Raw genomic sequence first — 16,403 nt, forward strand, 5'->3', positions numbered from 1 at the left:
TCCTTTATTTGTTTTTGACATTTCAGCAACAGAATTTTTAACTGGTAAAAGGGATTAAATATGCAATAGTTGCATGTCAAGATGTCAGTGATCATTTTAGTTAGGCTATTACCTTTGCGGGGTAAACGGGTCTTTGTACCGCGATGCGCGAATTTTTTTTAGCTTTCCAAATGCCAAGATTCCCTATTGCCTATTTCATCCATGTATCTTGTGTTGAAGGATTTCATTAAGGATGCGCGCGGTCCCTTAAGACCGAGACCGGTGACTACATAATTCATACCGGGGGGAGTGACTTAGTCCCCGTGTTTTTCCTGCCTGTATAAAACCTGAAGTTCCACTTAAACTCACTTACAGATGGAGAGACCCAGCCGCTTAGTTCCCAGTCTAGTCAAACCGACGTGACACCAGCATAACCCAAAGCGTCGCTACTTTCCTAATGCATATGCTGAGAGTTCAGGCTTTAGAGTAATAATATATCCAGGTGAGGTGATCTGACGCGCGGTTTTTTCTCTCTCCCACGCATCTACCCCCGTGCGCGCGTCCAGCCCTTCGGCTCCATGACGGGACTGTGTGCGCTCTGCCTGACCGCGCTGCTCGCAGCATTCGCCCGGTTGGCTGAAAGCGTCAGCCCTGTGGTCCGATGCGAGCCGTGCGACGAGGGGGCGATGGTGCTGTGCAAACCGTTGCCTCGGGACTGCGCCGAGCCGGTAAAGGAGCCGGGCTGCGGGTGCTGCATGACTTGCCCGCTGACCGAGGGCCAGGCGTGCGGAGTGTACACGGGGCGCTGCGGTACAGGGCTGAGCTGTCAACATCGCCCAGGGGAGAGCAAACCTCTGCAAGCTCTGCTAGAGGGACGGGGCGTGTGTGCGAAGGCGCCTGACAAAAAGCAAAGCGGCAATCCAACGCATGGACACGGTAAGCGCACAGTCAGTGTGTGAATAATGTACAGCACTCACTCTCCGCGTGACACTGTCTGCAAGTATGCGCAGCATTTATTCAACGTGGGCGGAATTTCTGTCTGTATAATTTGCAACAATAAAGACAACAAAACTTTTTGTGATAACTTAAGAATTTATACATGTGTATACTTAATAAATTATGACAGGACGTCGATGTAGCGTCCGATAAGCGCTCGAGCAGCCTACTGTTGCTATGGTTACCTCTCAGGCGAAGACGATTTTTTTTAGCGAACGTCTATATTCAGCGCATTCTCACTTGTAATCTAACTTTTTTGGTTGCTGAAATGTTGTGTGTAGATATTTATATCCAACTAAGTAAACCTATATATTTAAAAACACATGTATTTGAAAACTTCGGCGGAGTTAAAATAAAATAAACAAAGCTTAAACCAGCCTAAGATGGTTTACTGAGCTTAGCTAGTCACAGAGCTTGGTCAGGCTTAGATATACCCAGTCTTAGCCATAATTGGAGACCGGTTAAAACTATACCTATTTAAGTTTTTTTTTTTTTTTTTTCTGAAGCAAAGCTTTAATTAGTGGGGTCAGACAACCAAATCCCACATAATTCACAGCCTGTCTATGTGTCATGTATCCCAACGAGCATTGTCCACACTGTTGGGGCGAATAACTTCTGTGCCCAGTTACATATCATTGCGAGTTTACTCTGCTGTGCGTAACATGGTTAATATGTTCAGGGATTGGGAATGCTGCTGTACAATCTGCCTTTCTCTCACTGTAGGGGGTCCGGGAGCTTTCTCCTTTGACAGCCCATAAGATGTAGCACAGCTTCACTGCACTCATGCCACTATATGCCTATTCTTTAAGCATTAGCACCTTCATAGTCCAAAAATCTGACCGTTTAATGCGTTTAATGGTTGTGGGTTACTCCAGACAAACAAGATATAACCTTGTTGACAATCCCGATTTGTATTTTCTGCAGTGTTTTTAACACATTACGCTAATACATCCCAACAGGTTATTTTCTGCCTGACGAGATATAGTAATTTTAAACATGACGGTTTTAACCACTGGTAGGTCATCCTGAGCAGGTAGGTCAGAGTTTTAGAACACCGTCATGACGAAGCGACCTCCATTAACAGACAGTCGTCGTGAAGTCCAGCCACCGTGAGGCGGCCCCACACTACTGCCGTTGTTCCAGAGGTTCTGGTTACAGCAGCTTCTCTATGCTGTTTTATGTGTGTGGTGTGTATGTGTGTGTGTGAGAGAGAGCCAGAGATGGAGAGAGAAACAGCTCTGTGTATCTTTGTGTGTGCACTAAAATTTGGCTTCACCAACCCAATCGTTAAGAATGCCACATTCGTTTATATATAGGCCCTGCAGAAGAGCGGAGATCACCGTTTTGTGAATGATGCTCTCTGGCTGTTTACTGGCTCAGGGAATCCTGAGCTCTCCATTGAGAGCTTCAAGATACAAGTGAAATGGAAATGATTGGCATATCTGACACAGCGTTCTTGTTTTTTTTTCTGAATTTCTAGCTCATTATTTTCTTGGAGATTGAGATGAGTACCTAGCACCACCTGTGTCAAAGCCTTTATTGTGCTGTGGATTTATCTGCTCACACCTAGCAAAGCACGTTCATCCAAGTGAATTCCTTGAGAGAGGGAAGGCTGCGGACCCGCACAACCAAAATAAGTGGTGTTCTTGGTCATAACTGACGTCAAGCTACCCGACTGAATTTGTTTTTACCCTCTCTAGTTATTTGTCAGAGCCGCAGTGGTGTGTTGAAGCAATCAACCATGACATTGTCACACACACAAAGGCTATTGTTAGGACTCAGAGTCACTTTTAAAAAGCAGTTTGGGGGCGCCAACTGTTTTACAGTAGTGCCTTTACCTCATGTTTTCTCCCTCCGCTGCCCTTTCATTTGAGCCCATGCTGCTTTTCAGTGCTCCTTTCCCATCATACCACACTTTATGGTAATTACACACTTTGGCCAACCAGAGAGCAGGGCTCCATTGCCATGGTGTGCGTGGCTCCACCCCATGGCTCTGCCACACATGAATTATGATATTTTTGCAGGGCTTGATTGGTCTGGTAGCAGTGTGGCCCAGGGTGATTCTGGGTGGGAACAGTGGCGGAGCAAGAGGAATAACAGATTATGAGGTTATGAGTTCTGACGTTGTTGGTGCGTGTGCAGTTATATACTTAATCATGGGGGATTTCTCAGAAGAGGCGGATTCGCACTCGACAGTGAAGTGTACCTGCCGTGTGCCCAGTCGCGCTCACTTTTACTTTCAAGAAAAAACCCAGGGTCTTTTTTACCCTCTCATTCACACTCTGCCCATTACGCCAGAGTGATAAATTGTTTGCTCATTTGGGATTGAACAAATATATGAGGTTGAGTGACTCAAAACGGGCCACTAGGTGCTGGGAAAAGTCATAAAAAGTTCTAAAAGTTTACATTGGGGTTAAATATTGATGTTTTCCGAGTTCCTGAATTAGATGGCCCTCCATTCTCTTCCTCTGTCCTGGATTTGTTTATGTGAGAGGTATGGGTCATGCAAGGGAAGCAGGCTGCAACTTGTTGCACATGTTGTTTGCTGTCATTATATGTGGTCATTACAATTACTTACCTTGTTCTAGTTATGTTGAAGAAGTTGCTGTTGTTGTTGCTGTTGTTGTTGTTGTTGTTCATGTTGTTGTTGTTGTTGTTATGTAATCATCAGCGAAGACATAGCTTAATTTTGGTTTGGAGTGCAGCTTCCATGGCTACATAGGAGTGTTTGGTGTGCCACAAGTGCGCACATACACACACAGAAAATCTGTTTTCACTTAACTCTTCCTCTCTGCTGAACTCTGTCCACTATCTCTACAGTTCTTCAGAATATTCAAAATCTTTCTGACTTGTGCAGTGCATCTTCATCTATCTCCTGATGCCACTCCTCTCTCCCAGTTTTTCTCTCTCACTTTCCATATTTAATGGCCCGTTTTCTCTCTCTCTCTCTCTCTCTCTCTCTCTCTCTCTCTCTCTCTCTCTCTCTCTCTCTCTCTCTCTCTCTCTCTCTCTCTCTCTCTCTCTCTCTCTCTCTCTCTCTCTCTCTCTCCTGCTCCAGCTGTTTATTAGTCTCTCGTTCCTGCGAGAGCTCTGCTTTGTTTTGTACAGCCAGAGACGGGATATTTATTCAACAGACAAGAGCTGTAAAACCCCAAGAGGACAGCATGTTTAAACAATGCCATAATTCATCTTCGCCCAGCACTCTCGCCAGACATTTGTTGAAGCTGACAAATGCACTCCTCGCTGGACCCTTTACTGGTCAAGCGCTTTTGCTTGCATTTGAGAAATTACCGTGCAGTTAGTGAAAACAGAGATTAGAGTGCAATTTGGGACATCGTGTCTCAAGTGCTCATATTTTGTTCACTATAAATGGCTGCTCAAAGGCACACACAAGAGTGATGAAGTTGTCCTGCAAAATCAGTGTCGGGCAGCTAGCTCTCTACATTTAGCTTATTGGCAGATGTTTTCTTATCAAAGTGACATACAAGTACAAATATTTTGTCTGGGAGAATTCAAGGTCATGTTTTAAAAAGGCACAATAAAAGTAGTCTATACAACTTTTGTGCATAAAAAAGGCATATTTTTTTCTGGGAGGAACAGAACCACATTTAACTTGATATTTGCTTTAACAAAGCTTTCAATTCCTGTTCATGTTATCGCCTGTACATTTAAGGACCGGTGCAAATTGTCCTTTTTTCCGCTTCTCATGTGGTGTAAAGTGTGCAATGCTTTTGACCGTACGCAAAAAAAAAGAAGTTCTTCTGTGCTATCTAAACCACTGGTCACTGGTCACCATCCACTTTCATTGCATGGAAAAGAGCAGCCTGAACATACATGACATGAGGATGAGTAGATGATGACAGAGCTTGAGCAAACTTTTCTTGTAACGGATCCTGCATTTAAGAGTAAATAATAATTACGTGAAATTGGGATGTTGATACAAATGCACTAAAAATATATCTTTGATGTTATTTAGTAGGATAAGTATAGGGTTCACAAATTGAGGAATGGTGTGGGATTAGCGAAAAGGACATTTAAACCGCAATGAAACCACATTTGCATTGAATAGATTTTGTGAGCACCCACAGCAAAGCTTCAGCTGGGAACAGAGAGGAAAGCATGTGATGTTTGTTGGTTAGACCATCCTACCAGACCATGTTAGTGAAGGCAGGCAAACGTTCCGTCCTGCAGCCGTATTTGGTTTCTGGGTTTCGGGTCAGGTGGTCTGTCCTCCGCCTATAACGATTGTAACTTAGGGCACTATAAATACTCTCACTCCTTCACTTCCCCATCCCCCTTTCTATATCTCTTTCTCTTCTGCTGTGTTTTTCTCTCTGTGTCTCTCTGTTCTCCCTGACTGTGTATATGAGCTTTTACACTTTTAATTGGTGAGGCGTCATCTTATATCTCATGTTTGCTTGTAAAAGCAAGTTGAAATCCTATTCTGAAGGGAAGAATCTTAGAATAGAGCTGTTCGGTCTGTAGTCTTAAAACCTGGAAGAGAATTAGCGTTTTCTTGCCATGGGTTCCCTCTGGAATTTCCAATGGACTTTTAGAATTGCGGTTTTTCGATTTACGAGTGAAATAAGGTCTGTGGTAAACATTACTTGAAGAAACTTTCACATTTTGTTCTATAACATAAATTATACAGTCATAGCTCAAATAAAAAGAAAAAAAAAGAAAAGATTTTTTTTTGTTAAAAAAGTACCAGAGGTTTGACAAGTCAGATACCTTTATGTAGCAAATACAATTTTACGCTTTTAGGTATGACACAATAGTTTAGCCACATTACTCATAAATACAACCTTTTTTATAACTCGAAAAACAAAATGCTATTCCAAGGGTGTCAAATCCTGTTCTGGAGGGCTCCTATTTTGCAGAGTTTAGAGCCAATCCTCATTAAAAGCAAGATTGCACCACCAACAACCCATTGTGCTATTCTGTTTAATTTGAAAAGATGCCATTGTATAAATGCTTCTTTTGATAATTGTCCGATCTTACATGCATATTAATACACTTCTGTTTTGATTCAGATAACCCTAAAGAGGAAGGAGAGGAACATATCTCCAATGGTACCAGCGCAACAGGCGACGCGGGGGCTGAGATGATCCAGCACCCGACAGTTGTTTGCGGGGATACGCAGGGAGGTCTGAGGACGCCATTAGAGCCCAAAGATCCTGCGCTACACTCCAATAAACTGGCGGTGATGCAAAAAGATCAAATCAAGAAAACCCAGAGCTATAAAGTGGATCAATTTTCCAGCGAGGTCCACACAGATAGTCACAACTTCAGCCAGGAGTCGAAGAGAGAAACTGAATATGTAAGCACTGGCTCCATTTCCACCAGCATGCATTTCTAAGATAAAGCATGTGTTGGAGTAGAGTGCATTATATTCTCATTCTCCCTGTTTGTCTCTCCAATCTCATGTTCGTAAGTAGGATATTTCCTGTAACTCTGTGTTCTCTGTGTGTATTTGTACAGGGTCCGTGTCGTCGGGAGATGGAGAGTGTTATGAAGACATTTAAGATCACAGATGTGCTGAATGCAAGAGGCTTCCGCATTCCAAACTGTGACCAAAAGGGTTTCTACAAGAAAAAACAGGTAATTACCTTTTACCCAAGTGCTTTGACTTCTCTTCTGCAGATGCTTTTTATTTAAGTCATTTACATTGCACCAATTACAGGGCCTATCCCATATGTAGCTAAGTACCTTGCTCAAATGAGAATTAGGTATTCTAGTTTTAGGACAATCTTACCTAGGATCAAACATGCAACCTTTGTGTATTCAGCCCAGATTCTCAAACTATTATTCTACTACCATCCCTGTACATGACGATAAGTAACTGTCATGGCAACTGTCACAATTGCATTGGAAACTTAGGTGGGGGCCTGTTTATATAGTGCATGCAGGTTCTTGAAAGTGTGTGTTGTTTCTTCAGTTGACGGGGTGCATCAGTGAGTATGAACAAGAGAAGGTGGGGGCAAATGCAATTCTCGGAAATGTGTGAGTCACCCACAACTCCCCTATTAAGAGCATGAGTCAAAGGGCCTTGTCTGAATGGCCCTAATGAGTTTGGGTGAAATTGGGGCAAACAGATTATTTGTTGGTTTTTCAAAATGGAAAACCTCTCTGGCGGATACCGCAGCGACCATGAAGGTCTAGTGACAACACTGTGGCCACTGTACAAGGTATAGATAAAGAAGGAAAGGTTTCGAAAAGAGGATGAGATTTAGAATCTAAAATCAAATGTAAAGCTAATGTTGCTAAGGAGCTGCTCAATGCTGAAACTGCAGGGTATGGAGTAGAGATCTTTACGGGTCCAAAAATTCGTACCCGAACCCGAAGAGAACCGCAATGTTCTAATCTACACAGAACCGACCGGACCCGTCTACTATTTCAAAAGCTGGATCTGGAAAAAAATATAGTACCCGGAACCGACATGGACACGTCCATTATTTGATAGCTGGAACCGAACCCGTTAGGAAGACACAGACCCGACTGGACCGACTCATATTCCACTATAAACTTCTCTTAACAAGTCAATAAACAAGCTGCGAAAAATATATTTTCTCAGCCTAACGTTATAGCCTTCGTCTCCCTTCCTTGTACCTGATTGTGATGTATTACAATATTCCTCTCTTATTGTTCCAAGCATGCTTGATTCATCATTTCAGCTGTAAAAGTCCACTTTATGTCACGGTGACGGATTTACGTGTCTTTGCACATTTGCATTTCGACTCGCATGTAATAACTTTGACTGTTTGCCCTTTTGAACTAATAACGATTGGTCGTTCAGTGCCATGGCTGCTGACGTTAGAATTATTTATTTGCCATAATCTCTGTGCGCCGACTGCGACTCTTTTAAACAAGACGGTCCATTCACATTATTTTTACACTCACAGCGGAAGCTCGGGTTGCCATAGAAACATGTCACGCGCTTGAGACTGCACTCGCGCGTTAGCTGGAGCAACCTGAAATAGGAGCTTTTTTACGCAATTTGAGCATCACAGAAAACATTTGTGACAGTTCACCTGAGGTCTTGTTGCTGATTTGAAATATATTGTTGAGAAACATTATTACCGTGCACATGCATTAAATCAGCCCGCTTTCTAAACGGCTGAGAGAGCACAAGAGAAAGAGAGCCTGCGTTTTTTGGTACTCTGGGTACTCTGGGTTCAGGGAAAAAATTCTGAGCCCGGAGCCCTCCCCTGGACAGCACGCCAAATACGCATAATCTTTACTCTATTTAATTTGATGTAAGTGTGAACTCGTGAAACACACAAGCCGTGCTGACTCTCACAGCCAGGTGTTCTCCGAGTCCTATCGACGTATTGCATAGGCTACAACGTTAAACAGACCCGGGACCCGAAGTAATAGATTGGGACCCGACCCGGACCCGGCTGAACATTTATAATATAGACCCGAACCTGTACGGGCCCCGGTTGGATATCCGGGTCCTCGGGTGCCCCGTGGAGACCTCTAGTATGGAGCCTACCCCTGTAGGAGTGCAATGGTATGCACGCATAAACCTGCACATATACTTAGTGGGAGGGCGTTCAGTTGAGCATGTGACCCATTCGAAGGACCCTGGGTTTTTTGGGGTGGGACAAACGGCTAAGATGTAAGGCTGGAATCTCAGAAAGGAGAAAAAGTGATATCAGGTTTAGGTAGAATATCTCAAGCAACATGTTCAGCAAAACCTCAAGGTGAGAGACAACGGCCTTGCAGATAGTTTCTAAAAGAGAGGTTCATAGTGGCACCTGTAACAAATAAAGGTTTTGGAGACCGTGTAAGTGCAAATCTGGCTTGTGACATTTTCCAATCTGGTTTCTGCCCTCTGTATTCTGTGAGCATTTGAAATTTATGTTTGAAAGAAAGGAGAATGACAGGTTAACAAATCAAGTAATCGATTTCCATCAGTTGGTTTTACAGCGCCAGCAGGAGACATAACAAACCAGCAAAAGACAAACCGTATACTTGTGCACAAACAACATAATAAATCTAAACCATGCCACATCCTCGTCTGTATCTGGCATGCATAAATATAGCCTATAGTTTATTTGGTAAGATCAAACCCCTTCGTTTGGATCTCTGGTAATAACAGAGGAACATCTGCATGACAGGCCGTGTCCACACATGAGACTGTGCCTGATGAAGATCAAGCCGATCAGATTGCCCTCCTATTGACTCCAACTGAAATTGCTTTGCTGCCATCATGGTGGTTTGAGCCGAAGCCTGAGTCTCGGTCAACCCTGAGATCGCAGTCATTAATTTTTATTTCGGCATCAAAAACAAACATGCACCTACCCCTGTGCATACATACTCACACAAGTGAACTGTAGATGTCCTGGGTGCCTAGGGGTCCCTGCACTCCCCGGAATAAGATCTGTAACGGGAGCGTTTGTGTATGTATGTGGGGGTATGTGTGTCTGAAGGCCGTTCTCGTGGAGGGCAGAGTCCAATCCATGCTAATTTTAGCCTTGATTATATGAATTGGCTCAGTGTGTTAGCGGAGGCCAGGCATGCCGGCCCCAGTGCCACCAACCTCACCCCCCTCCACTCTTCCCTATCCAGACGCATCTCTCACCCATGTTACTGTACCGAAGCTTTGCTCGGCCTCCTGATTTGCTGGCTCTCCCAGGGCCAGGCAGTCCACTTAAGCTCTCATGCTGAATAGGATCTCAGTGATGCGGGGTGAGAGACTAGAAGAGAATGCCAGGCATGCTGGGAATGATCCAGAGTGCACGCGCTCTCACTCAAATACCAATACACAGATACGGTCACCCATACACCAAATACAAATACATATATTTACGTTTCGCAAAGACGTAGGCTTTTCCAAGGTAGGCCTATCAATTCTCTCTCATTCTGACTGGAGGCTACGTCAATATACAGTATATATATATATATATATATATATATATATATATATATATATATACATACATACATACATACATACATACATACATATATATATATATTCATACTTGCTATTTTTCTCTATGCTTGCACCAAAATGACTATATAATGATCAGCGTCTGTCCCAAACGATATACCACCTAACAGACACAAACACACATGCACACACTGCTAGTCGTCTGGCAAAGAAAACAACCACCGTTCTTATTCACATGCAGTTGTTGCATTCTCATATTGTGTATGTCTGTGTGTGTGTGTGTGTGTGTGTTTGTGTGTGTTTTATGAGTCTGTGTTTACCCTGTGGCTGCTTTTAATGCCCTTCCGCCTTCCTGCTGCCCATAAGGGCATCATTATGGGCCAGCGCTGACTGAGGCTTGCTTTGTGACACACACACACACACACACACGCACACACACACACACACACACACACACACACACACACACACACACACACACACACACACACACACACACACACACACACACACACACGTGTAAGTATGTATATATATATATCAGACAAACACACAAACACACATACACATGCTCACTTTCTCCCACTCTCACATATACACTCACACAGGTCTGTTGTGTTGCAACCTCCAAAAATCACCGTGCTGAAAGGGGTGTGCTCCACACCCCTAAATATACTTCTGTCTTTCTCTTTTCTTTCCTTTTCACATACACACACACACATCTGTAGACATTCAGCAATCAATCATCAATAAAGCCACTGTGTGCTTTGAGTGTATTGGAATGACTTTTGGGTCTTAAGAGATGCCGGTTAGAGTATTACATCATGTCTTAATTAGGTGTGAAATTTCCAACATTTAAATTCACATTGAAAGTGAAAATGGCAGTCACAGCCAATCAGAATATATTTTGTCATTATTTTTATGTAGAGAGAGATTTGGGACTAATGAAATTTCACTCGGGGTGGGGCTAGCCCAACAAATTGTCTGGTTTGGACAATAACGTTGATTTACATTGAAGTTATAACTTTTGCTGCCTGGTTAGGACACTGCTGTAAAATTAAATACATTGCCTTGGTCATTGTTAGTCCCTCTTACATTAGAAAGCATCTCATGCGCCTTGAGTCTAAATGGAACGTTCCCATAATACATATCAGCTCAGCACAGAGTAGTTTCCTGCAGGGCTTAATTTGTGCCGGAACAAGCAGGATCCGGATCCACCTCCTCTGGAATTGGATCCAGCACCTATTTTAGTGAATCCCCCCCCACCACATACGCCCCTGCAAAAAGTTGATGTAATGACCATATGTTTAATGAATAATCGTGGTTGAAATGAAAACAATATATGTGCAATTAGTTGTTATATGTTTATTAGTTATTAGGAAATTGACCGTCCCAATATACATTAAGCAAGCGGTATGCACTTTTTAAATTTGTATTCTGGGAGCACAGCCTCTCAAACATGACAGATCCATCACCGGTTTTTGTTCCGGGAATTCATAATTTACAAATTAAGCACTGGTTTCCTGTACACTCATTCTTCCTATTTTGCTGAGACGCAGACATAAACTCATAACTAAGCAATTAAAAAGTCTTTTGAAAGTGATATGTTACTTATTTAGGAAAATACAAATATTTGTTATAGCAAAACCATGAAGTGGGTGCAGAGAGCACTGGAATTGAAAGGATGAGTGTAACATTTGAAGCAGCCCCTTGTAGAGGCCAGGTTTCATTCCCAGACTTCTCTTGTTCTGCTTGAGGTATTTTAATTTGGTACTCTTTCAATAAAAAACGCTTTTGATCTCTCTCTCTCTCTCTCTCTCTCTCTCTCTCTCTCTCTCTCTCTCTCTCTCTCTCTCTCTCTCTCTCTCTCTCTCTCTCTCTCTCTTTCTTTTATCTTTCTTTTTTCTTTCTTTCTTGTTTGTCTGTTTGTCGTGTGTGTGTGCTTGCACATGTTTGTTTGTGTGTGTGTGTGTGTGTGTGTGTGTGTGTATTCGGTTTGCCTGTGTAGTATAATAAGCTCCAGATGACTTTGAGTCAATGCCAGTTTCCTAAAATAGTCCTAGCAGCTCTTTAACGGTCCACGGCAAATATTTTTGCTTGGTCAAATTTACTTTCTCACTTTCAACTTTTTTCAACTCAACATCACAGTTCCATCAGCTATGGCTGACAGAGGCAGTAAAGCCTCTCATAAAAGCAAAACTGGGTCGCGTATGTATCATTATGTTTATGAATTTCGATATTCACAAGTTGTCAAAACTTGCATGTAAATAGTAAAAAGTACACACTGCAAAGTACACACTTTTCATTCCTGTAGGTGTGTGTGTATACACCTCACTCCGTCTATTAAAGACCCCTGAAACACAGAAGACAATTTTTTTGATGCATTGATTTTTTTTCATCATAAAGACACACTCTTTGTGAATGGCAGGCGTGCATTCTTCCAACTTAGATGTGATGTTTGACTTGCACATGTCTCCAACTCACTGCCAAAGCAGAGAAAGACAGCAAGAGAGACAGAGACAGAGACATAACTATACTCACTCATAGGAAAAGGAAGGTGTTTTTGTTTTTTGTTTTTTTGTTTTTTCGGGGATATGTATTGTTAGTTATTGTAATTATTAAACCTTTAAGGGTTATACCCAATTAATTAAAGTTACATTTAGTTACATTTTTTATAATATTTTAGTTACATTTATAGATGCTTAAGGGCTTTCCGATCCATATCAGCTAGTACATTATAAAAGTGCTTATCATAACTTACAAAAATATTTAGTTTTTTTGTTTGTTTAAAATGTCTTGAAGAGATTTGACAGTTAGCTAACTGTGTTAGGCACGCCGTCGCTCAAATCTCCATAGCTGATCAAAAATGTAGCGTGTTATCAAAATATCTTCTTTTTTTTAAAATCAAAACAGCTTTTCTTAACTAGTTATTGCTATGCTAAGTATTGCTATATTAACCCAAAGTATACTTAAGTTTTGATGCTAACTCTTAGTGTTTACAATACATGCAGCCAAAAGCCGTTGGTTTCATCTGAAATTACATACTTCCCTACTACTATTAGTAGGTGAAAAACAGAATGTGACAAAAGAAGTATGTCCGAATTCACAGTACTCATAAAAGAGTAAGCAAAAAGTACCCGGATGATTACTATCCCATGAGACCACATTAGAGGATTTATGAATGGCAGTGAAGCGATGTAACTGATGCTGGTAGGTCACATGATAAATTATGTTTTATTAACAAGGTTGTTCAGATAATTGACACAAGTGGAGAGCACTCAACTAATCAACAATAAGCTATATATATATCTGGATTCAAGCTCAAAGACCTCCTCCCGGACACCACGCCAAATAAGCATTTAAATGTACTCTCCATAAATTATATTTAAGTGTGAACATGGCGAATATAGTCCTTCCGGATTACACTCATACTACATACATTCATATCATATAGATAGAAAATACTTTTTTAGTACTCCTCAAGTAATTACTTATTTAAAATATTCACCCGCTCAAGAGTGTATGCGATCTTGGACGAAACCATAGCCTTTCAAAGTGTACTCGATTTGATATTGTGCATGAACACAGAAGCTCAACATGTGCACAAGAAAAGTTTTATCCTTGTCCAATGTCTGTTATTTCTCTCAAGAAGTTGTGAGTGAAAAAAGTATTTTTTAATTGCAACTAGAGTTGCAGTGGCGGGTTCTGTCTCTTGTACCGCCTGGCTTCAATTTCGTTCTGATTTCCGTTGCACACCCTTGCATATGCTTAAATACCGGAAAAACAAAAACAAACTTTGGGCTAACCGAAGGCTAACTGAAAACTTAATTAAAACTTCTTTAATGTTATGTGATATAAGTTCAAATGTATTACCATCAGACTTAGTACATCAAATGATATTTCAGTTTCATGGGGGAAAAAATATTTAAGTTAAATCATTTGCACACTAATATAAATTTAATGGGATTTATCGGTGCAGGATAAATGGCAAAAAATGATCTGTGTGCTTGATTATTATAGTAAATTGCAAAAGAGAATGAAATATTTCAAAAGATATATCTTGCTCTGTCTCTCGACTCCTTATATACTTCTCCTTGAATCCCCTCTGGCATTCTTTTACCGCAATCTCTCTCCCAATTTCTCTCTCTGGCTCTAGTATTCGTGTTACTCTCTCTCACCTAAGTGTGATGCAATGAGAAATGTGTGTTTATGCCACTGTCTCTTCCATTTGGAGCATGTTGTCTGTTTTGCATATACCCGTCCAAATATCATATGGTTATGCATTTCTCTTCCTGTCTCACCCACTCTTTCTGCAGTGCCGTCCATCCAAAGGGCGCAGAAGAGGTCACTGCTGGTGCGTGGACAAGTACGGACAGTCTATACCCGGCTATGAAGGAAAGGAGAAAGTCCACTGCTATAACATGGAGACGAAGTGAAGGGGAGAGAGAGGCAGAGCGGTGGAAACGGGGAGACAAAGAGGGATATCTCCCCTGAAGAACTACATGAATACAGATTCAAAAGTGCTGTCCCAAAGCTGACCTCCCACTTGTATGCTGAGGCATGGACTCACGTGACCAGCAACTCACTTTACACTTCAGGAGAGTGGGGAGAACGAGAGGAGGAGACAGAGAGAGTGTCATGTCTTCTGTTTTGGACTGTGTCCCGAGAGGGAAGTGTGAAAATAATCAAGCAAATTTCAGTAACGCACGTCAAGTCTGAACATATGTACTCTTGTGTATGTGAGGGACGTTGTGTACTTGTTCCGTGTGCATAGGTAGTCTCTCTCTTCTGCTATAGCGTGTATTGATATCTGCCATGACTATCAGCGACTCTCTCTTAGTCCCACTTCCTGTTTCCACCCTCCTGGTGTAGGGTAGTTTAAACTGGGCATGCTCAGTGGCACTAGGCGGCTCTAGCCATAGACTCCATCTGAAGCACAAGCACTTCATGCACTTTGGCCCCTCCTGAACACGTACTCCTGCCTGTTAGTATGGCCAACAGTTTGATTATACGATAAAAAATATTTTTGACCAATTATAAATGGTTCTATACCAGGACATACTTAGATGAATGCCCTTGAATGGTATATATTATCTTACATGAGACGCAGAGCTGTTAGCTTGTGTCGTCCGGACAGCATTGATATGCCCCTAAAATGTATCCACACGGGCATTATCTTACTTTCAAAACATCATGAAGCACTTTGAAAATAAGATTGTTGCTCCAAACGCTGACTATCATTGTCTTTCACATTTCTAGGCATTTGCTGAAAGCATGTATCTTGCGCGACGTATTTTCTTGCGGGTTTGAATGTAACCGTACCGCTACAGTGTCCTGAATTACCGAAATCGGTGTAGCTATGGCAGTTTTTAAAAACAATGCCTTAATGAAACCCGTGCGGAAATGTGTTGCTTTATTGTGCGGGTTGTTTCGCTCTCTGTCTCTCTAAGTATCGATATTCAACCCCAGTAGGAAAGCTACAGGCTAACATGGCGGCCATGTTAGACAACCAGGGCTTGTGTTGTTGTCTCTAAACTGACCTCCTGAGAAAAGACTTGAAAGGTGGAGGGTGCCAGAGAGGTAGCCCACACGTTAGCTTATTAGCATAGCATCTGAAGAAAGCTCACCCCCCTGACAAAAAGCTAAACAAAAGACAAACAAAAATGTTTGGTGCTACACCTTATCTGACTTGATTACGGGGAAAGAGCATATGAGTATGCTAAGCTGTTAGCCCTTTCTTAACTTGTAATTGTGTCTTGTAATTTTTTATATGAATATATATTTTGTTTCAGGCCAGCTAAATGTCTAAAAGGCATGTGAACTTTATGCTAAAAAGATTATTTATCCAAAAAAGAAATATAAGCTGATCCAAACTATATGTCTTTGAGAACAATTCAGTGACCCGTTGATTGCACAGTAGTGAAAACATAGAACTCAGCATATTTTTGGGAATATAATCACTAAAGTCTTTGATTTTTGTTTTAGATTTGTTGTTAATCTACAGTTCGGAGTAACCAGTGTCTTTTGTTAGCTAAGCAAGGATGCTGTCCTCGAATTGTTTTCTGTAAAAATCTTTAGTTTAAATCTTCAGGTTTTGTATAGGCCTTCTATGGTATGAATTAAGCTAAATCTAAGCTTAGCTTTAGCGATCCTAAGCTAAACTAAAGTAAAGTGAACGCTAAGATTAAGTAAAGCTGAGGCCAAGCTTGTGTTTCAAAGAACATTAAGGTCAATGTTCAAGCTAGTTGATCTTCAAGAAAGCTTGCCACCCTCATTCTGTGCAATGCCAGGGTCATTCACCCGCAAGTCACTTTTAAAGATCCCTCCGTTCACGGGTATTTGCTTTTTTTTTTTTTTCATTTGAAATAATTTTGATTCTTTAAAAAGCTTTTTATGTTACTAAACTAGAAATTATACAGCTATCACTTTCTTCAAGAAAGGAAATGTTTTTGTTCAAATATCATTTGTATTTAATGCCTTCTTTTTTGAATAAAAAAATGCAAACACTATTTTTATTTACAGAATGACC

The 16,403-nt window shown here is 41.5% G+C and overlaps 1 protein-coding gene across 1 annotated transcript; it reads left to right on the forward strand.

The window, feature by feature from the left end:
* Positions 1–296: 296 nt before the first annotated feature.
* Positions 297–16,383, forward strand: igfbp3 (insulin-like growth factor binding protein 3). The gene is made up of 4 exons (XM_067417145.1): positions 297–915; positions 6,009–6,295; positions 6,457–6,576; positions 14,191–16,383. The coding sequence occupies exons 1-4, from the start codon at positions 558–560 to the stop codon at positions 14,308–14,310; spliced, it is 885 nt and encodes a 294-aa protein (XP_067273246.1). The 5' UTR covers positions 297–557; the 3' UTR covers positions 14,311–16,383.
* The last annotated feature ends 20 nt before the right edge of the window (positions 16,384–16,403 follow it).

Source organism: Pseudorasbora parva, chromosome 15 (genome assembly GCF_024679245.1).
Source record: "Pseudorasbora parva isolate DD20220531a chromosome 15, ASM2467924v1, whole genome shotgun sequence".
Lineage (NCBI taxonomy): Eukaryota > Metazoa > Chordata > Actinopteri > Cypriniformes > Gobionidae > Pseudorasbora > Pseudorasbora parva.

Bases quoted from the DNA above. Each gene is read 5' to 3' on its own strand.
- igfbp3 (XM_067417145.1), top strand. From the start codon at position 558: ATGACGGGACTGTGTGCGCTCTGCCTGACCGCGCTGCTCGCAGCATTC. The intron at 916-6,008 runs GTAAGCGCACAG...GTTTTGATTCAG, and splicing joins CAATCCAACGCATGGACACG to ATAACCCTAAAGAGGAAGGA. The intron at 6,577-14,190 runs GTAATTACCTTT...CTCTTTCTGCAG, and splicing joins GTTTCTACAAGAAAAAACAG to TGCCGTCCATCCAAAGGGCG.